The 22,695-nt window shown below is 42.5% G+C and overlaps 1 protein-coding gene and 1 long non-coding RNA gene across 13 annotated transcripts in view; one reads left to right on the top strand and one right to left on the bottom strand.

Moving 5' to 3' along the window:
- The first annotated feature begins 2,694 nt into the window (after nt 1-2,694).
- Nucleotides 2,695-22,695, top strand: part of LOC147583527 (transport and Golgi organization protein 1 homolog) — a 136,500-nt gene continuing 116,499 nt past the window's right edge. For 3 of the 10 annotated variants that reach the window (XR_015241894.1, XR_015241891.1, XR_015241890.1), the window contains exons 1-2: nt 2,699-2,796; nt 17,339-17,401. Coding sequence is in view for 1 of the 10 variants with exons in the window: in XM_086681046.1 (XP_086537172.1) it covers nt 9,264-9,440; nt 17,339-17,401 (240 nt within the window). In the remaining 9 variants the exon portion in view is untranslated. Of the gene's footprint in view, nt 2,797-8,525; nt 9,441-15,652; nt 17,402-22,695 lie in introns of those variants that run through there. The other 7 variants (XR_015241902.1, XR_015241892.1, XR_015241897.1 and 4 more) reach the window with 7 other exon arrangements.
- LOC147583534 (uncharacterized) lies at nt 18,343-22,232 on the bottom strand. Of its 3 annotated transcripts, XR_015241944.1 has the most exons (7): nt 21,930-22,230; nt 20,736-20,952; nt 20,388-20,512; nt 20,107-20,250; nt 19,745-19,906; nt 19,426-19,508; nt 18,343-18,507 (listed from the first exon to the last, which is right to left on the bottom strand). It is a non-coding gene; the product is annotated as an uncharacterized LOC147583534 (long non-coding RNA). The 3 variants fall into 3 exon arrangements; XR_015241945.1 differs by having other exon boundaries at nt 20,107-20,278; nt 20,736-22,232; XR_015241943.1 differs by having other exon boundaries at nt 20,736-22,225.

The raw sequence follows: 22,695 nt of genomic DNA, 5'->3' as shown, positions 1-22,695 counted from the left end.
TCACATGTTCTCAATTAGAAATAATTTTTAATAGTGAAGGAGAAATTAAAAATATTCTCATTTTGAATTGAATATAATAGACGCATTATGTTGTATTAGTTTCAGGAATATATCCTAGTGACTGCGTGTGTATACATTATGCTCTCCAAAGCATGCAACACTTTCTTACAGGATTGACTGTATTCTATGGGCTGTGCCTTATATCCCAATGACTTATTCATTCCATAGCTGGAAGCCTGTATCTCTTTCTCAGAGGTGTCAACTTTTTTATTTAACCCAAGTATTATGGTGCTAAACACCATAACCTGTAGGTCAGCAGGTGTCAATTTGCAGTCTGTATTTCTGCGAATGCTGCTTAAAGCATTACACATGATATCACTACGTCAATAAATTCGGTTTCATTCTTCACTCAGTAAAAAGGAGAAGGAAAAGGTTTCTTTGTGTCCCAAGCAAGCCCTTCGCTAAGACCCTTCTGGATCAGGAGAACAGGCTTCACTGGACCAGCTGCACTCTCAGTACTTCCAGCTGAGCAGCCATGGCCTTGAGCATTGCAGGAATTCCCACGGCGGCCGGCAGAGGGCGCGCACGCACCACGCCCAGGGAGGGGCCGGGCCTCTGCGTGGGCAGTGCTGGCCTGAGAAGGCGCCCACTAGGCTTTTCTGATCCAGGGCGCCTCCGGGCTGGGAAGGCTTCCTTGCTTCTGAGGACCCAGTGCCTCTGAGTGTGGGCAAAGAGCCAGAGCTGCGTTTCCAGCAGGTTCTGCCCCCGGGCCTGGGGGAGACCCTGGAGGCTTCGCAGCCCCTTGGCGTCTCCTAGGTGGTGGGGCTGAGTTCCGAGGCGGGGGAGGCAGGGCCTGGGCGGTTTCCCCGGAAGCGCGGGTGGTCGGTTGGCGGCACAGTCTCTCGCTTTTTCTGGGCTGTTCGTGGTTTGTTCCTCATTTCCCCTGCCGGTATTTCCCTGGAGGATCCGTGGATTCATGGGGTCCCGTGACGCCACGTCAGAGAGGCTGGGCTTGGTTTCTTCCAGGTCAGGCTTGTTTCGGGGGAGAAATCCTGACACAAATTCGGAGGAACAGGAGCCGCATTCAGTTGGGAAGTGAAGACGCCAAATGTTGACTCTCAGGACCTTCTAAAAGAATGAGCTGGGACCCAGCTCATTTTCATAATTTGAAAATATTAGCCAAGGTGCTTACAGTAAAGTCGTAACAGATGTGTAGCTCCCTGTTAGTTGCATGCGACCTTGTCACAAGTGTCCATCAAAGATATTATTAGTGACTTTTCAGAGAAGCTCTCAACATCCAGATGGTGATGTTAGAGAATGTGGGATAAATGGAATTTCACAGAGTCTAAATTAGGCATGATTTTTAAAAAAATTTTAATGTTTATTTTTTCTGTTTTTCAGAGTGCGGGAGCTGGGGAGGGGGTAGAGAGAGGGAGACACCGAATCTGAGGCAGACTCCAGGCTCTGAGCTGTCAGTGCAGAGTCTAAGGTGGGGTCAAACTCATGGACTGTAAGATCATGATCGGAGTCGAGGTCGGACGCTTAACTGACTAAGCCACCCTGGCACCCCAGGAATGATTTTTTTAATGGCAAAGAAAGAGAAATTAAAAATAGTGTAAAGGATGTCGATTATTTATTGAAATATTGTTCACACATTTGTTGTATTAGTTTTAGGCATAAAGTGTAGTCCTTCCATATGTCTATAAATTATGTTGTACTTAACCACAAGTGTGGCTATCATGTGAAAGCATGCAACATTATTATTACAAGATTGACTCTATTCCATTGGCTGTACCTTGTAGCCCTAGGACTTATTCATTCCAGAGCTGGAAGCTGGTATCTCTCTCTCAAAGGTGTCAATTCTTTATCTAACCTAAGTATTTTGGTGGTAAACACAATTACCTCTTGTTCAGCATGTGTAAATAGGTGGGCTGTTTTTCTGTGAACATTGCTGAAAGTGTTACAAATGATGTCATTGCATAAATAAATGTGGTTTTATGCTGCACAAAGATTTCTTAGTGTCCCAGGCCCTGTCACTCAGACCCCTCCCAATGTGGAGAACAGGCTTATTTGCGCACAACACCTTCAGTCCCTCAGCTGAGGGCCTGAACATTGGCCTTCAACATTGCAGGAATTCCCATGGTGGCCAGCAGGCAGAGCTCCAGCACCACAAACCAGGAGGGGCCGGTTCCTCTGGGTGTGCAGTGATGGCCGGCAGAGGGCGCCCCATTGGCTTTTCTGACCCAGGGCACCTCAGAGCAGGAAGGGCTTCTGTCGCCCCCAGAGGACTCAGGGCCTCTGCCCTTGCCTGAGGACAGAGACCAGAGCTGCGTTTCCAGCAGGTTCTGCCGCCCTCCCCAGGGGAGACCTTGGGAGCCTTGCAGCAACTTGGTGTCTCCTGAGTCGCCAGAGAGAAGCTGCCTTGTTGCACTGAGTGTGGAGGAGAGGGCCCTGGGTGGCTTCCCTGGGCACTGGCCAGTCGTTCAGCAGCACAGGCCCTTGCATTTTGTGGGCTGTTCCCGTGTTTCATTCCTCACTTTCCCGGACAGTATTTGAACAAGACGTATTTTATTAAAGGACCCGTGGATCGAGGGGTCTCACGACATCACATCATGGATGCCGTGGATGGTTTGTTCCAGATTCAGGCTTGTTTCTGGGGAGAAATCCTAACAGAAACTCTGAAGACCGGGAGCTGCATTCAGTTAGGGTGTGAATACGTGAAATATTCGTCTCAGGACCTTCTAGAAGAATGAGCTGGGACCCACTTTCCGAGTCCTGCTGGAACCAAAGACCGAGGTAAGGGCACCAACTGTCCCCCACATCATACATGCTTTTATAAATTTTCACGGTTATTTTTCCAACCCAGTGAAGTGATTGAAAACTACAGAAAACCTGGTAGGTAGGTGTCATTAACCTTATGTTATATTTTAGTTTAAATTCCAGGTGGTAAAGTAGAGTGTAATATTAGTTTCAGGTATAAATATAGAGCAACACTTCCACTTTCACTGGGTGCTCATCCCAGGTGCATGTCTCAATACCCATCACCTGTTTCACCCATCCCCCACCCCACTGTGGAACCCCTAAGTTTGTTTTCTAGTTAAGAGTCTGTTTGTTTGTCTCTGTCTCCTCCCCCTCCCGCCCCCTTTGTTTTCTTTCATTTCCACGCGTTAGTGAAATCACCTGGTATTTGTCTTTCTCTGACAGGCTTATTTCACCCAGCATAACATTCTCTCGCTTCATCCACCTCATGGCAAATGAAAAGATTTCATGTTTTTCGGGCGAAATAATGTTTCATTCCATATACTACATCTCAATTTATTCATCAGTTGATGGAAACTTGGGCAGTTTCCATAATTTGGCTGTTGTAGAAAACGCTGCTGTCAACATCAGGGTGCATGTATCCCTTTGAAGGATTATTTTTGTATTCTCTATGTAAATACCTCGTATTGAAATTGCTGGATTGTAAGGTAGTTCTATTTTGAATTTTTTGAGGAATCTCCATGATGTTTTCCAGAGTGGCTGCACCAGTTTGCATTCCTACCAACGGTGCAAGAGGTTTCCTCTTTCCCCACATCCTTGGCAACACATGTGGTTTCGTCATTCATTGATTTTAGTCATTCTGACAGATGTGATGAGTTATTTCGTTGTACTTTTGAACTGTATTTCCCGGAAGATCAGTATTGTTGAGCATCTTTTCATGTGTCTCTTAGCTGTCTGTATGTCTTCTTTGGGAAAATATCTATTTGTGTCCTCTGCCCATTTTTAATTGGAATTCTCATTCTTTGGGTGTGTATAATTATATATTTTGGACACAAGCCCTTTATCAGATGTCATTTGCAATTATGATCATGCTGTAGGTTGTGTTTTAGTTTTGTTGATTATTTCCTTGGTGACAGAAGCTTTTAATCTTTATGAAGTCCCTTTCTTTTTGCTTGTGTTTCCCTTACCTCAGGAGATATATCAACAAAGACGTGTGTACAGCCATTGTCAAAGAAGATACTGCCTGTGTTATCCTCTGGGATTTTTATGGTTTCGGGTTTCACACGTAGGTCTTTATCCATGTTGGATTTATTTTTGTGTATGTTCTAAGAAAGTGGTCTGTTGTTGTTTTGTTTTGTGTTGCAAGTTGCAGTCTAGGTTTTCCAAAACCATATGTTGAGGAGATGGTTTTTTTTTTAAGTGTATTTATTTATTTTTGAGAGAGAGAGAGAGAGAGAGAGCATGCAGAAGAGGGGCAGAGAGAAATGGACAGAAAGAATCCCACACAGGCTCTACACTGTCAGTGCAGAGCCTGACACGGATTTCAAACTGATGAACGCTGAGATCATGACCTGAGCTGAATCGAAAATTAGACTCTTTCGTGACTGAGCCACTCATGTGCCTCAAGACTATCTTTTATTTCTATTGGATATTCTTTCCTGCTTTGTTGAGGATTAGTTGACCATATAGATGTGAGTTCATCTCTGGGTTTCCATTCTATTGATTTATGTGTCTGTGTGTGTTTTCTTTTTCTTTCTTTTTTTTTTTGCCAGTGCCATACTGTTCTGCTCACTACAGCTTTGTAATATAACCTAAAGTCTGGAATTGTGAGGTCTCCAGCTTTGCTTTTCTTGTTCAAGTTTTATTTGGCTGTCTGGGGTCTTTTGTCGTTCCATACAAATTTGGGGATTACTTGTTCTAGTTCTGTGACAAATGTTTTGTTAGGGTGATAGGGATTGCATTACATGTGTAGATTGTTCTGAGGAGTGTAGACATTTTAACAGTATTTGTTCTTCTCATCCATGAACATGAAATGTATTCTCATTTCTTTGTGTCCTCTTCCATTTCTTTCATCAGTGTTTCATAGCCTTTAGAGTATAGGTCTTTCACCTCTTTGGTTGGGTTTATTCCTGGTATGTTGTGGTACTTGGTGCACCTGTCAATGGGATTGATTCCTTACTTTCTCTTTCTGTTAATCCATGATTCATCTATAGAAACGCAATAGATTTCTGTACATTGATTTCTGTATATTGTGACTTGTGAAACTCATGTATCACTTCTAGCAATTTTTATGGGGGTCTTTCATGTTTTTTATAGAGAGCATCATGTCAGTTACAAATAGCGAGCGTTCCACTTCTTCCTTGCCGATTTGGTGCCTCTTATTTCTTTTTGTTGCCTGATTGCTGTGTCCAGGATTTCCAATACTATGTGGAGTAGCAGTGGTGTGAGGGGTCATCCCTGCGTTGTTCCTGACCTTCGAGGAAAAGCTTTCAGTTTTTCCCCATTGAGGATGAGATTAGCTGTGGGTTTTTCACAGATGGCCTTTAGTATGTGCAGGTAGGTTGAGTCTCAATCTATTTTGCTGAGGGTTTTTATCATGAATGGATGTGACATTTTGTCAAATGTTTTTCCCGCATCTGTGGAAAGCATCATATTGTTCTTCTCCTTTCTTCTATTACTGTGGTGCATCATGTTGATTGATCTGTGAATGTGGAACCACCCTTGCAGCCCAGGAGTCTATCCCAGTTGATTATGGTCAATGATTCTATTAATGTATTGCTGAGTTTAGTTTGAATGTATTTTCATGAGAATTTCTGCATACATACTCATCAGGCTATTGGTCTGCAGTTTTATTTAAAAAAAATTCTAAATATATTTTTAAATGTTTATTCATTTACCTAGAGTACATATAGGTGAGGGAGGGCAGAGGGGTGGGAGAGAGAGAGAATCCTGAGCATGCTCCACACTGTCAGCACAGGGTCCAATGTGGGACTTGAACCCAGGAACTGCAAGATAATGACCTAATCCGAAGTTAAGAGTTGGACAGTCAACCGACGGAGTCACCCAGGGTCCCCTGCAGTTTTCTGCTTTAGGGGAGTCTTTATCTGGTTTTGGTATCAGGGTAATGATGGCCTGATGACATGAATTGGTAAGTTTTCCTTCTTTTTTATTTTTTGTAATAATTCGAGAAGAATAGATACCACCTCTTCTGTAAATGTTTGGTAGAATTCATCAGTGAAGCCGGCTGGCCCTGAACTCTTCTTGTGTTGGGGGAGATATTTTTTTTTATTACGGATTCAGTTTCTTTCTGGTTTCAGATTTTATGTATCTTCCTGTTTCAGTTTTGGTAGTTTATGTGTTTCGAGGAATTTATCCATATTTCTCAGAGTGTCCAATTTGTTGCCTATCGTTTTCCCTAATATTATCTTCTAACTGTATTTCTGTGTTGTGGACTGTTATTTCTCCTCTCTTATTTGTGATTTTATTTGAGTCCTTTCTCTCTTCTTTGTGAAAAGTTTGCCTAGGAGGTTTTCAAGGTGATTACTGTTTTTAAAGAACCAGCCCCTGGTTTCACTGATTTGGTCTAGTGTTTTTCTGGTTTCTATTATCACTTATTTCTGCCTTAATGTTTATTATTTCCTTCTTTCTGCTGTCTTTAGGCTTGCATTGTCCTTTTTCTCATTCCTTTGGTTGTTAAGTTTCGATTGTTTGAGATTTTTCTTGCTCTGTCAGGTAGGCTTGTATTGCTATATATACTTCCATCTTAGGCTGCTTTTTTGCCTCATTCCAAAGGTTTTTTTACCAGTGCATCTTCATTTTCATTTTCATTTGTTTCAGTGTATTTTCTCATTGATTTCCTGGGTGACCCATTCGTTTAGTAGCATGTTGTTTAGCCACCCTTTATTTGTGGCCTTTATTCTTTCTTTCTTCCTTCCTTCCTTCCTTCCTTCCTTCCTTCCTTCCTTCCTTCCTTCCTTCCTTCCTTCCTTCCTTCCTTCCTTCTTTCCTTCCTTTCTGTCTTTCTTTCTGGATGACTTCAAGTTTCCTAGCTTTGTGGTCAGAAAAGATGCTTGGTCTAATCTCTGTCTGGGTATCTGTTGAGGCCTGATTTGTGACCTAGAATGTGATCGATTCTGGAGAATGTCCCATGTGCACTTGAAAAGAATGTGTATTCCGCCATTTTAGTATGGAGTGTTCTGAATATATCTGTTAAACCCATCTGGTCCAGTGTATCATTCAAAGCCATTGTTTCCTTGTTGATTTTCTGTCTGTTGATGTGAGTGATATGTTAAAGTCCTCTACTCTCCTTGCATTATTATAAATGAGTTTCTTTACATTTGTTGTTAATTGTTTTGTATATTCAGTGATTATATGTTGGGTGCATAAAAATTTACAATTGTTGGATCTTCTTGTTTGGTTTCCCCTTTATTATGAGATTGTGTCCGTCTTCATCTCTTGTTACAGCTTTATTTTTTTTAATTTAAGCTTTAGTTGACGTACAGTGCGTGATTGGTTTCGGGAGTAGAATTTAGTGATTCATCAGTTACATACAATGCCCAGTGCTCATCACAACAAGTGCCCTCCTTCATACCCATCCCTCACCCATCTTCCTCCATCAACCCTCAGTTTCTGCTCTATCATTAAGAGACTCATATGGTTTGTTACCACTCTTCTCTTTTACTGCCCCTTCCCATGTTTTCATCTGTTTTGTTTCTTAAATTCCACATGAGTGAAATCATATATTTGTCTTTCTCTGTTTGACGTATTTCACTTAGCACAATACATTCTGGCTCTATTCACATCATTGCAATTGGCAACATTTCATTCTTTTTGATGGCCGAGTAATATCCCATTTTATGTATGTATGCATTACATATACGTATGTATATACATATATATGTATGTATGTGTATACATATATATACACACACACACACACACACACCTACCCCACAGCTCCTTTATACCTTCATCGGTTGATGGACATTTGGGCTTTCTCCATAGTTTGGCTATTGTTGATAATGCTGGTATAAATATTGGGTGCATGCAATTTCACTATTAGGTATTTATCCAAAGGGTACAAAAATGCAGTCTTGGTTTTAGAGTTTATTTTGCCTGATAGAAGTATTGCTACTGGCTTTCTTTTGACGTCGTTGGCATGAGAAATATTTCTTCATTCCCTCCCTTTAAGTCTGCAGATGAGTGTAGGTCCAAATAAGGCTTTGTAGGCAGCATCTAGATAGGTCTTGTTGTGTGTTTGTTTGTTTGCTTGCTTGCTTGCTTTTTTTTCTCTTGTCTATTCTGACACCCTACCCAATGTCTTTTGATTGGAGCATTTAGTCCATTTACATTCAGGGTAATTATTGATAGATATATATTTAGTGCCATTTTATTAGTTGTTTTGCCATTGTTCCTTGATGTTTTCTCTGATCCTTTGTTGTCTGTATGACTTTTGGTCTTTCATTTCCACTCAAAGAGTCTGATTTAAATATTCTTTTCTTTTGACTGGTATTACATTTATTTATTTATTTTTAATATTTATTTATTTATTTTTAAATTTAAGCCCAAGTTAGTTATCTTCTAGTGGAATCCAGTTTCAGGAGTAGAATTTAGTGATCCATCAAGTACAAAAAATACCCAGTCCTCATCCCAAGTGCCCCCCTTCATGCCCATCACCCATTTAGCCCATTCCCCTATTCACTAGCCCTCCAGGAACCCTGCATTCGTTCTCTATGTTTAAGAGTCTCTTATCGTTTGATTCTGTCTGTGTGTCTTATTTCTGCTTTCCTCTCACTATGTTTATCAGTTTTATTTCTTAAATTCCACAGACGAGAGATATCATATGATGTGTGTCTTTCTCTGACATATTTTGCTTAGCATAATAGAGTTCGGGTCCATCCATGTTGTTGCGAATAGCAAGATTTCATTCTTTTTGATCGCCGAGTAATATTCCATTGTATCAGTATACCACATCTTCCTCATCCATTCATCAGTCAGTGGTCATTTGGGCTCTTTGCATAATTTAGCTTTTTTTGGTAATGCTTCTGTAAACATTGGAGTGCATGTGCCACTTTGAGTCAGCGTTTGTGTATCCCTTGGATAAATACCTAGTAGTGCAATTGCTGGGTCATTGTGGAGTTCTGTTTTTAGTTTTTGTGATAAATCTCCATACTATTGTCCAGAGTGGCTACACCAGTTTGCATTCCCACCAGCGTTGCAAAAGGGTTCCCTTTCTCTGCATCCTTGCCAGCACGTGTCGTTGCCTGAGGTGTTAATTTCAGCCATTCTGATAGGTCCGAGGGGATATCTCCTTGTGGTTTTGATTTGTATTTCCGTGATGATGACTGAGGTTGAGCAACTTTTCATGTGTGACCAATCTGGATGTCTTCTTTGTTAAAGTGTCTCTTCATGTCTTTTGCCCATTTCTTCATTGGCTTCTTTGGTTTTTGGGTGTTGAGTTTGATAATTCTTTATAGATTTTGGATATTAACCCTTTATGTGATATGTCACTTGCAAATATCTCCTCCCATTCCATTCAGCTGCCTTTTAGTTTTGCTGATTGTGTCCTCTGCTGTGCAGAAGCTTTTTATCTTGAGGTCCCAATAGTTCATTTTTGTTTTTGTTTCCCTTGCTTTTGGGGACATGACAAGCAAGAAGTTGCTGTGGCCAGGATCAAAGAGGTAGGTTGCCTGTTTTCTCTTCTAGGATTTGGATGGTTTCCTGTCTTACATTTAGATCTTTCATCCATTTTGAGGTTGTGTGTGTATGGTTTCAGAACATGGTCCAGGTTCATTCTTCTCACTCTCCAGTTTTGCCAGTACCATTTGCTGAAGAGACTCTTTTTGTCCATTGGATATTCTTCCCTGCTTTCTCACAGATGAGTCGGCCATATGTTTGAGGGTCCACTTCTGGGTTCCCTATTCTGTTCCATTGATCTCTGTGTCTGTTTTTGTGCCCGTACCATACTGTCTTGATGATTACAGAATTGTAATACACGATAAAGTCCAGAATTGTGATGGCTCCCACTTTGGTCTTCTTCTTCAAGATTACTTTGGCTATTCAGGGTCTTTTGTGGTTCCATACAAATTTTAGGATTGCTTGTTCTAGCTTCGAGAAGAATGCTGGTGCAATTTTGATTGGGATTGCATTGAATGTGTCGATAGCTTTGGGTAGTATTGACATTGTATCAATATTTGTTCTTCCAATCCATGAGCATGGAATGTTTTTCCATTTTTTTCCATTTTCTTTTTCTGTCTTCAATTTCTTTCATCGATGTTCTGTTGTTTTTTCTTTTAATGTTGTTAATGTTTATTTTTGAGAGAGAGAGCAAGAGAGAGAGAGAGAGAGAGAGAGAGCGCATGAGCAGGGGAGGGGTAGAGAGAAGAGGGAGACACAGAATCTGAAACAGGCTCCAGGCTCCAAGCTGTTCGCACAGAACGCAATGTGGGGCTTGAACCCACAAACTGGGGAATAATGACCTGAGGTGACGTCGGTGCTTAACCGACTGAGCCACCCAGGCACCCCTCTATTCTTTTGAGTGTACTGGTCTTTTACCTCTTTGGTTAGGTTGATCCCTAGGTATTTTATGGTTTTCAGTGCAATTGTAAATGAGATCAATTCCTTGATTTCTCTTTCTGTTGCTTCATTATTGGCATATAGAAATGCAATCAAATTCTGTATATTGATTTTATATACGGAGGCTTTCCTGAATTCCTGTATGAGTCCTAGAAGTTTCTTGGTGGAGTCTTGTGGATTTTCCACGGAGAGTATCACGTCTGCGAGGAGGGAAAGTTTGACCCCTCCTTGCCAATTTGGACACCTTGTATTCTTTTTGTTGTCTGATTGCTGAGGCTAGGACTTCCAACAGTATGTTGAATAACAGTGGCCAGAGTGGACATCCCTGTCGTGTTCCTAACATTAGGGGTAAAGCTCTCAGCTTTTCCCCATTGAAGATGATATTGGCTGTGGGACTTTCGTATCTGGACTTTATGCTGTTGAGGCACGATCCTTCTATCCCTCCTTTCATGAGGGTTTTCTTTTCCCATCAAGAGAGGATTCTGTATTTGGTCAAATGCTTTTTCTGCACCTGTTGAGAGGATCATGTGGTCCTTATCCTTTCTTTTATCAATGTGATGTATCCCATCAGTTGATTAGCAGACATTGAATCAGTTGTGCATCCCAGGAATAAATCCCACCTCATTGTGGGGATGAATTCTTTTTCTGTGTTGTTGGATCCAGTGTGCTAATTTTTGTTGAGAATGTTTGCATCCAGGTTCATCAGGGAAATTGGTCTGTAGTTTTCCTTTTTAGTGGGGTCTTTGTGCAGTTTGGACTCAAGGCCATGCCGGCCTCATAGAATGAGTTTGGAAGTGTTCCTTCCATTTTCTGGCCATAACCTTATCTTGTTCCTTCATTTGGGATGCATTCCTCTTGTCTTGGCATTTTGGCTGAGTATTTGCCTTCTCTGTGTTCCAAAAGCTCCTTAGGTTACCTGCCTGTGAGATAAATGGCTTTATGAAGAGGATGTCATCTAGTGTCCAGGGCCGGGCACATCAGGTAGTGTCTGTGGTGTGTGTTGCGTGCACTGTTTTGTGTTCTGGCTGCACTATCCTTCAGGCCAGTTGTATAGGCAATGTATGGTCCTTGGCCAGAATGTGGTGAGTTTTATCTAGGTCTGCTCTGATCTGCTTGTTAAATGAGACTTGGAACGACTGCCACTAGAAGTGAAGCCCTGCACAACTGTCTGGTCAAGAGAGGTGCTGTGGTCAGGGGCTTCTGCTGGTCTTCTGGAGAAGGGGCCAGCTCCTCTGGGACCGAGGCAAGCTTGACCTAGAAGGCCAGTCTCGCCAGAGCACAGGAAGGTGGGGCTTGGTGTAGGCAGGTTAGGCAGACAGTGTGGGAATTGCCTTATTTCCAGCAGGTGGCTCTGTGTTTATGCTGGGGAGCAGAGGAGGGAAATGGCGTCACCCAGCTCCTCTGTCCCAGATCCTTTGTCCCCTCTTCTGACCACTGCCTCTCAGGGATGCTCCGCAAGATGAGTATATAATCTGCCCACTGTGTGCACCAGGCATTGTACAGATAAACTGTTTCCATGCCATATGCCTGCAAGTAGTTTGCTGCCTTCTCTCCAGGAGTAGGCCAGTGCCCTTAGGGATGTGTCCCAGCCAAGACTGCTAACCTTTGAAAGCCCATATTCTTGGGGTGCTTGGATAGCTTGGTTAAGTGTCTGACTCTTGATAGTGGCTCAGATCATAAACTCGTTGTCATGGGATTCTCTCTCTCCCTCTCTCCCTGTCCCTCCCTTGCATGTGCTCTCTGTTTCTCTCAAAATAAATAAACTTAAATTAAAAATTAAAAAATTAGTGGCATGGAATACCTTATTTAGGCAAGATTGTCTCCCTGAGGGGGATGGCAGTGGTCTATCAGTAAAATTTCTAGCACTGACTAGGCAATTATGTTGACTGGTTAAAGGTTACATTCCTGCAGGGATGAAACTAGGTTTGGTGATGTGGGGCCTATGATTTTTCTTAACGTTCCAAACCCAAATTTTTACACATTCATTTTTTATTAGAAATGTAGCCCTAAATAATATTTAGCCACCTACTGCCAGCCCGATTTTCATATCCTGGGAAACTATGACCATCTCCTAATCATAGATGAAGATCAACTCTGTGGCTCTAAGATCTTTGTGGGTCTAAGTTACTTTGATACGTTACTAAGATCTTTGTGAGTCTAAGTTCTGCTGGACTTTTGAAATCTTTGACCCAGGGACCCCCAGCCAGGTTGCTGAGCCACCACGTAGGCACAGAAGCACCCTTTCCAAGTCACCTCTTCCTAAAGTGTTGTCTTTCCCTCTTGTACTTCTGGGTCTTATCCTTTGGCAAGTCACATATCCTCATGCAAACCTGTCAAAGTGGCCCAGAGAAAGTTGCTTGCCTGTGACTGCCACTTCATAGTCACATCTTTTCCTTCTGAAACCCCTTGAACTCCCTATCTTTCTTCCAGTCTTTGAATATCTCTGATTTGGAAATATTTGATTCTGTTGTATTCTTGCTAAAAATATGCATGAAAATGTTAAAGCAAGGATTCTTTAGAATAAGTGAGCCAGTCACAATGATTCATCTGGCCATTTGTACACTTTTTTTTTTTGAAAATGTTCGAGCATGATGTGAAGTACATCCTGTAAAATCTGAGTATCATTTATTATCTAGGATAACCACCTTTATGGAAAGCCACTCAATGACATGATCATTCAAGATCAGAAAAACACTTAATTTACATACCACATGATACAGTGGTGTATATATATATGTTATCTTAAAATATGTAAAGTAGATGTTTCTATGGATTGTACATCATTGTGCATTCGGTTTTCTGTAACATGAATGCTATTATTTAAATTAAACAATAGTAAGAACAACAAGAATAGGTAAATGTCAATCACTAGTAACTTATACTAGAACCAGTTTTATAATATTATGTGTTGAAAAAATAAAACCATGATTACTAATAATCTTTTCATTTATGATGGTTTTCTAGTTACCAAAAAAATTGGGAAGATAGTACTGAGTCTCCACATACATCAGACTGTTTTCTGACTCTTGATGGCCTATGAGTTGGTACATTATCACAATCAATATCCCGAAGAGATATGGTAGTATTAACTAAAATTTATATGTTTACTCAGATTTCTTCGGTTTTAACCTCTTCTGTTCCAGACTCATCCCAGCTGGCACATTACATTCAGTCATCCTGTCTCCTTAGGCTCCACCTGGTCGTGACGATTTTTAGATTTTCCATATTTTTCATAATCTGCAACGTTTTGAGGGTACGTCTGTAGAATGTATTTTGTAGAATGATCCTTGGGTGGGATACGTCTAACGTTTGTTCATACGCTTAGGCCAGAGTTAACGTGTTTTGGAGCAGAAGATCCAGAGGCATCATGCCATCCTTAATTATCACTTCACCTAAAGGATGTTTACTCTGAAGATTGGGGTCTTTTGTAGTTCCATACACATTTGAGGACTGTTCGAGTTCTATGAAAAATGCTGTTGGTATTTTGATGGAGATTGCATTAATTGTGTCAATTGCTTTGGGAAGTATAGACATTTTCACAATATTTGTACTTCCAATCCATGAGCATGGAATGTCCTTCCATTTCTTTGTGTCATCTTGAATTTCCTTCATCACTGTTTTATAGTTTTCAGAGTATAGGTCACTCACCACTTTGGTTAGATTTATTCATAGACGTCTTATTATTTGGTGTGCACTGTAAATGGGACTGTTTTCTTAATTTCTCTTTCTACTGCTTCATGATTGTTGTCTAGAAATGCAACAGGTTTCTGTACAATGATTTTGTATCCTCTGACATTGCTGAATTCAGTGATCAGTTCTGGCAGTTATTCGGTGGACTCTTTAGGGTTTTCTATACATAGTGTCATGTAATCTGCAAAGTGTGAAAGTTTCACTTCTTCCAGATTTGGATTTGTTTTGTTTTGTTTTGTTTTGTTTTGTGTGATTGCTGTGGCTTGGAGTTCCAGTACTACATTTATGAAAAGTGGTGAGAGTAAACATCTTTGTCTTCTTCCTGACCTTAGAGGAGAAGCTCTCAGATTTTCCCCACTAAGGATGATGTTAACTGCGGGGGTTTCACAGATAACTTTTATTACATTGAGGTATGTTCCCTGTAAACCTACTTGAGGGGGTTATAATCATGAATGGATGTTGTACTTTGTCAAATGCTTTTTTCTCCATGTATTGATATGACCGTATGTGTGGGGGTTTTTTTGAAATGTTTATTCATTTTTGAAAGAGACAGAATGTGAGTGGGGTAGGGGCAGAGAGAGAGGCAAACACAGAATTTGAATCAGGCTCCAGGCTCTGAGCTTTCAGCAGAGAGCCCAACACAGGGCTTGAATCATAAACCATATGGTCATGACTTGAGCCAATGTCGGATGCTTCAAGGAATGAGCCACCCAGGAGCCCCGATCATATGGTTCTTATCCTTTCTCCCAGTTATGTAATGCATCACAGTGATTGATTTGTGAACATGGAACCACCTTGCAGCTTGGGAACAAATCCACTTAATTGTGGTGAATTATTTTCTTAAGGTATTTTTTAATTTGGTTGGTAGTATTTGATTCAGAATTTTTGCATCCATGCTCATCAAGGATATTGGTGTGGAGTTCTCTTTTTTAGTGGGCTCTTGTTCTGGTTTTGGTATCAGGGTAATGCTGGCCTCATAGAATGAATTTGGAAGTTTTCCATCATTTTTTATATTTTGGACTAGCTTAAGAAGATGAGGTCTTAACCCTGTTTTAACTGTTTGGTAGAGTTCACCTGTGAAGTCATCTGGTCCTAGACTTTTGATTGTTGAGAGTTTTTTGATTTCTGACTCAATTTGCTTGCTGGCTGTTGATCTGTTCATGTTTTCTATTTCTGTTTCAGTTTATGTAACTTCTATGTTTCTAGGAATTTATCTATTTCTTGTAAATTGTCCAAAGTTTTGACTTACAAGTTTTCATAATATTATCTTATGGTTGTTTGTATTTCTGAGGTGTTGGTTATGATTTCTCCTCTCTCATTTGTCATTTTATTTGAGTCCATTCTGTTTTTTTCCCTCTGATACAAGCATTGCTACCCCAGCTTTCTTTTGACATTCATTTGCATGATGTTTCTCGACATCCTCTCGTTTTCATTCTGTAGGTGTCTTGAGGTCTAAAATGGGTCACTTGTAGACAGCATATAAATCTGTTTTGTTTTTTCATCCATTTTTACACCCTATGTCTTTTTATTGGAGCATTCATTCCATTTACATTCAAAGTAATTATTGATTTGTATGTATGTATTGCCATTTTATTACCTGTTTTGTTGTGGTTTTTCATGATTGTCTCGATCCTTTCTTGTTTTCCTGATTTACTTTAGTGATATATTTTCTTTCTACTTATTCTCTGAATATTTATGGGTGGTTTTTGATATATGGTGACCATTAAGTTTTTACATAATTTCTTTGCTTTTAGCCGTTTGTATTCAGTTGATGGTCATTTACCTTTGAACCCATTATTTTCTCCTCCCTACTGTGTTTTGGTACGTTATTATATTTTATATCCATTTTTGTGAGTTCCTCGACTGATTTTTTACAGAAATATTCATTTTCACTGGATTTGTGTTTTCTACCTCCCTTTTGTCACTTTTGGTCTCTCTGTTCCACTCAGAGTCCCTCTTAGTATTTCTTGCTGGACTGATTTAGTGGTACAAACTCTTTTAGTTTTTGTTGGGGAGATTCCATGTCTCCTTCTGTTCTGAATGATAGCCTTTCAGGATAGTGTATTCTTGGCTGCTGATTTTTCCATTCAGCACTTTGAATATGTCATGTCACTTCCCTCTGGCTTGCCAAGATTCTGTTGACAAATATGTAGCTGTCCTTTGGTGGCTGGGGGCTATGCACCAGGGCAATCAGGGGCTCAAGGCTGTGCACAGAGTGCATCAGTGGCTGGAGACATGTGGCTGGGTGAGACCTATGAGGGTAGCCAGGGGTGCATAGCTGGGTGCAGTGCAGATGTGCACAGTGTGCAATGGCAGCTTTGCCTGCAGCTGGCCACACAGGGTGCCCATGCGGTTTGCACAAAGTTTGCCAAGGCCAGCAGGCTTGGAGTGGGTGAGCCCCCCCAGAGAATGCTTGGGACTGGCACACAGCTAGCACGTTAGGTAGCGAGTGTCCTTGCAGGTCCACTCCCTGGTAGGTGCCTCTGTGCTTAATCTGGGGGGAGGGGGGGAGAAAAATGGTGACTGTGAACTCCCTCATTATTGGAAAAGTCCCCCAACCACTCAGAAGTCAGCATGAGCAGATCTGTCTCCTGTTGCCTTGGCATTGTGTACAATGCCATGTTTACATTGCCTCTCTACACAGGCAGGGACCTGGCTCGCACTCATCCTCTTGGATCACCCAGTGCTGGGTCAGCTGACCTCCAAAGCTCCAGGATCCAAACTCAAGGGAATTCAGCCCCTCTGGGTTTTAAAGCCAACTGTTTTGGGGATTAGTCTTGTTTGTGTGAGCTCCCTGGTGTGAGGGCTCACTTTCTCTGCCCTCTCTGCAGGCAGCCACCCTCCACCTTTCTGACCTTCCTAACCTTTCAGATACAGCTTCTATTTAGTGGTGGAGTTTGTTCTGCCACTCTCTGGATCCCTCTGTGGTTTATGGACTTGGATGTGGATGTTATGTAGTTGAAAACATGGGACAGGGTGAGCTCAGGGTCCTCCTACTCTGCTATTACTAATTTTTTTTAAATGCCTTCATCTTTTGGATTTTTGAGACATGGTCAGACAGACTCCTATCACCCATGCACTTCAGGATTAGAAAGGAACTTTCCCACATTTTCTCCTAGCATTTTATGTTTTGAAACTCTACATATAACAAATAGCCTCAAGTTAAAGGGTATAATTTGATGCAACTTGATCTCATGGGTACAGCACCATGAAGTCATATGGTTTCTCTCTAAACCTTAAGTCATGATCCCTTTGTGTCTAAGGCCAATGTTGTTTTCGAAGTAAGGACTACATTTTTTTTTAACATTTGCAGATATTGCCCAGGTGTCTGAATGCCTGCACTGGGGTACCTCCTTTTCTGATGGACTGGATTCCCGTAAGTACTGCAGTCGATCTACCTTTGGACTTTATCCTGTGTTGTATCTTTCAGTCTGTTCACTTAATTTTGTTGCAGTACTTTAATGTTGAGGGATTCATAATTGGATTGATTTTCACTAAATGGTATGAGCTGCCGTTCCAATTATGACAGAAAGCACGGGCTTCCCGTGGTAGGTACTCACGAGCAAGGCTGATATCCTGGGCACTTGAGCTGAGAATGTCACTCTGTCTTTTTGCCAGCCTTCTTCCCTACCCTTGAGGCAAGAATCTCCTTTTGTTCACACAGAAATGTAGGTGAAGTCAGCAGAGAAAGGTCCCTTCTCTTCTCTTCCCTTTGTCTCTCAAACTCCCTGTCGCTACCTTCTGCCCGTCCCTTTCTCTGACTCAATCCCCCAGGTCCACTGCTCCAATCCAGCCCTGATCAGGGCGTCCTCCAGCTGCTGGCTTCTGCTCTGGCCATCCCTCAGTGAGGAAACTGCAGGGGGATTATGTAGTTCACGGGTCTGATCAAGAAATCTCTGCTCCTCAGAGCCCTCCTACACATGGTGCTGTCTGGGGAGAACTGGCATCCCGGGCGAGGGTCTGACTTCATGTTGGTCTCCTCAGTCCTCTCCCATAGTCACTGCTGGTCCCTCATCCTTCCCCATCATTAGAACTCCGCCATTTCCTAGGGGCAGATACCTGTCTATCTGACTCCGAGGCACCAGGGAGTCAGTGAATATTTCTAAAATAAATGAACATAAACACCCTATAAATCTAGACACAGGAAGTTCCCACCACCCTGGAAAACTCCCTCAGGCTCTCTTGCACAAAGGGTGATGTTGCTACTATCCTCTGTCGCCGCCATTTCTGCCAGCTTGTTCCCTGTGTGTACAGGAACCCCACTGTGTGCACTCAATGGGGACTGAGAGTGGATGGTCCTAGAAGCAGACGCTGACACAGAATGGTGAAAGGTGTATTAGGGGACAGTAGGAAGGACAAAGTGGAGGGGACAGGATGGGCAGGGAAAGCATTCAGGCAGATCTGACACCTTCTTAAAATAGATACATAATCACTGTCGTCTGTCACCGTGCACAGTCCTCTTGAAATTTCAAAATAGTTGTCCTATAAGGCAAAGAGATTTAGTGTTATTTCCGTCTTATCTTATGTTTTCCTACATGCATTCTGTCTTCTGTAGTTTGTCTGTGGCCTCAGATGAACACTTTAGTGTGTGGCTGCATCTGTGAGTCTATACGTAATGGAAAATGATTGTCTTCAGATCTAGATCTGTGAATGTGCACATTCTCATAATGATCTTTTCTTTCTTTGTCTGGTAGGGCCCGAATTTTAATAGAAAAATGAGGGACCTTGTCTTATTGTTTAAAACAGCGATTCCCAATCCCTGGGCTGAGGTGTTAACAGTCTTAGTTTAACGAACTCCCCTGACCATCTTTTTTTGATGATCATTGTGTGGAGATATCTTAATTGAAACTGTGAGAAGGGTGAGTGGACACTTCCCAGAGATTTTGCAGAGGCTTTACGTATTTAATGTCTTCTTTTTATAATGTTCTTGGAAACAAATATTACCCCTGTTTTCACCGATACCACAGCTGAGGCTCTGTGTAGGTCCCACTGAGAACTGGTATTAGGGCTGAGCCAGCAGGAACACAGGCAAAGCCTCAGGATATTGTGAGAGAAGTCTGAGGAGATGATTCCGCATTGAGGAGGTCCAGAAAGAATGAGGCAAGGTAGGAGACTTCCAAGTGGAGTGTGGTGTCATCCTCCTTGATGTATTCCAGGAACACACTGGAAAAGGTCCTCACCCGTAAGCACGCTTAGCTTATAAAGTTACCACAAAGACATGCCTGTGTAAAACGGGGAAGCCCGTAGCCTCGGGGTAAAGGTTTTGCATTTGGAAAGAAAAACAAAAGAGCAGACATACCACATGACACACAAACCAGAGACAATGGCAGGAGAGTGTGTTGTACAGAAAGATGTGGCTGTCCGTAAGGACTCAGAACTGAAAATGGCCACAGCATTTACCTTGTGCTTCTTGGCAGTTTTGGCAGAGCCAGGGTTCATGTCACTCTTGGGAGTGTCGCCTGCTTCTGGATCTGCAAAAAGCCCTAGAAGGGATGGAGGTTTATTCTGATTTGAGTCGACTGTTTGGAGATCAAAAACAAAAAAAACCCTCCCCTCATTCTTCCGACAACTTAAACTCTTTGCCCCAGTCAGATCCCAAATCACGTGCAGAGGGTATCCCACCTGCCTCAGGTGATCCCCAAGAAGAACTTGAAGAACCATCCCTTATAACTTGATGAAGACGCCTAAAAGCCCCGATTCAGATGTGTTCATCACTCACCGAACAACGAGGGATGGCTGGGGGTGCAACTAGATGGACACACGTTAGGCTGTGCCTCATGCCTCACAGGGCCCAGCACATGGCATGTGTACAGGGCATGTCTGCTGAAGCGCTATGCCTGCTTTTCTGCATACAGCCCCAATCCTTCTCCACGAGAGACACCTGTACCAACACATGGTGGGGGGAATGACAAAGATGAGATCATGAGAAACTTGAGGAATGTGGTAATGGCAGCAGACACATTCCCCTTGCATCACAATGGTCTGTGGTACAGCCTCTGCACCTTGGCCAAAGAGCTAACAGCAACAAAAATAAGATGGGTGTGTTTTACAAGTCAACTTCTAGTGCTCAGATCATCTTACCAAGTGTTGCAGGTGGAGGGGTTCAGGGCCGCCAAGGTTCAGGAGGTGGACGTGCCTAATGGTCCATGGGGGTGGGGCGCCTCTAGGGTAGGGCATGCAGAATCGTCCAGTTAACGGAGGAGGTACCCATGGATCCACACTGTCCTGCAGAACAGAAGTGACAGCTACGTGCCTATGCCAGACAAGAGTACCAATACCAAAAGCAGCTGTAACTCAGAGAAGAACGTGTCAGCACCTGTCACATTCTCTGCCACCAGGATCCAAGAGAGTAGCATCAGTACCTGAAAACTCTGTCCCTGCCACTGGATACCACCTACAGCTTGGGGTGGTAGATGCAAGAGGAGGAACTGCTGTCACCACACATCACTGCCCATGTCTGCGGAAGTAAAATGGCAAGGGTCCTGTCCTAGAGGGTTAACAGGAGTAATTACATAGTGATGAAGCAGCATTCTCCAGACAGGCAGGCATCTATGTCCCAGTTCACCCTGCATCCCTCCTCTGCAGTGACTCCTGATGCTCTGTTTTTGGTATATTAGGAACACAACAAATTGAGTGCAAATAAATGGCTCTTATTCTGCTCGTGGAATCACAGCCACTCCTGGGGAAAAGTTCTGCAGCTGGACCCTCACTTTGCCTCCTCTGCTCCTCTCCCTGAGAAAGGAGTCTTCCCTCTTGAAGTGTTGTCAAAGGCCTCTGAGACCTCTGGGGAGTGGAGGATGCCTGGAGGAAGTCTTCTGTGAGGAACAAGTGACTTGTGGTGAATGTCTCCAAAGCTCAGATGTGTTCATCTTAATTCATAGGGAATTCTGACTTGAAGCATACTGCAGGACACAGAGTAATTAAGTCCTACAGAAACAAAAAAGGTAAAAATTCACATAACAGCTTTAATGCAAGTGTTTTGGTATAAAACTCCTGGGATGTGTCATGAGACTGTATCAGCTCTAACAGTGACTGGGGACACAACCAGAAACTGCTCATATGAACACAATCGAAGGACACAATGTTCAGGTTATTTTTACCTAAGGTATAGCTGGAAGGATTCCAGACAACTCATTTACCAACAAAGACGGGAAGGTGATGAGTGATGATAATGACTTTGTCTAAGACCACTCTGAATTGCACAGGGCACAGGGACGCCTGGGTGGCTCAGTCGCTTGAGTGACTGACTTCAGCTCAGGTCATGATCTCATGGTTTGTGAGTTCAAGCCCCGCGTCGGGCTCTGTGCTGATACGTTAGAGCCTGGAGCCTGTTTCTGATTCTCTGTCTCCTTCTCTCTCTGCCCCTTCCCCACTCATGCTCTGTCTCTCTCTGTCTCAGAAATAAATAAATATTAAAAAATAATTTTAAATTGCACAGGGCACAAAATAAAAAGTTGGAGTAATGATGGGGTTTCGCATTTTTCAGTTTTAAACAATGTGGTAGACTTTCTAGCAGGTTAATCTCCTAGCCGGAATCAAGAAAGGAAAACACAGCAGCCACACTGTTCCCACAGAGTTGAGGTCTGGCAGGGGTGACCCAGGCCAGGAGACTTCTGTTTGGAATGTGGGATCATCCTCCTCTCGTTATTTCCAGAAACACATGGTAAAGTCTTAAGGTACTCAGCCTCTAAGCCCTTTGGGCTTCTAAACTTACCACAAAAAGATGACAGGCTGAAAATAGAGAAGCTTGTAGGCTCCTAGGTTAAGAGTGTGCATTTGGAAAACAAATAACAAGCAGGCATATCACACAACACACAAAATGAGACTAGGCCAGGAGAGCGTGCTGTACAGACAGATGAGGGTTTCCCGAAAGTGTTACGACTGAGAATGGTCCCAGGATTTACCTTGTCCTTGTCTGCATTCTTCGTACAGTCAGAGCTGCTGTAACTCACAGAGGTTGCACCAGTTTCTGGATCTGCTAAGGACCCCGGAAGGGATAGAGGTTTATTCTACTTTAGTGGACTGTGTGAAATTAAAAGAAACCCTCACCTCATTCCTCCAATATCTTAAACTGTTCCCTACACACAGGTCCTTGGCCATAGGCAGAGGATATCCCACATGCCTCAGGTGACCCCCAAAGATAAGGGGGACAATCCCATCACCTTGATAAAGACCTCACCGTGCCCTAGTTCATGTTTTTCATAATTAATCAAATAACTGTGGACAGGTCAGACTCAACTAGCAATCTCGAAGTCATCACTTAAACAGAGGTTTCTCAGTATACATTATGGGAAATCACCATTTCATTACAGATTAAGAATAAAAATGAGGATGCCTGGGTGGCTCAGTCAGTTAATTATCTGACTCTTGATTTTGGCTCAGGTCATGATCTCACAGCTTGTGAGTTTGAGCCCTGCATCCAGCTCCACCCTGACGGTGTTGGGATTCTCTCTCCCCACCTCTCTGGTCCTCCCAGATGCGCGCGCACACGCGCACACACACACACACTCTCTCTCTCTCTTTCTCTCTCTCTCTCAAAATAAATGAGCTTAAAAAAAGGGTAAATGGAGCATACTGATTGGGGTGTATCATCAGGGAATGCTCAACCTGGGTATGTTTCTTCAGGCTCCAGGTGGATTGTTCAGTCTTTTCGCTTATCTATAAGCTGCC

Source organism: Puma concolor, chromosome A2 (genome assembly GCF_028749965.1).
Source record: "Puma concolor isolate L17-30 chromosome A2, mPumCon1.1.hap2, whole genome shotgun sequence".
Taxonomy (NCBI): domain Eukaryota; kingdom Metazoa; phylum Chordata; class Mammalia; order Carnivora; family Felidae; genus Puma; species Puma concolor.
The sequence above is the reverse complement of the archived record's forward strand: the minus strand, read 5'-3'. Positions and strand labels throughout refer to the sequence as shown.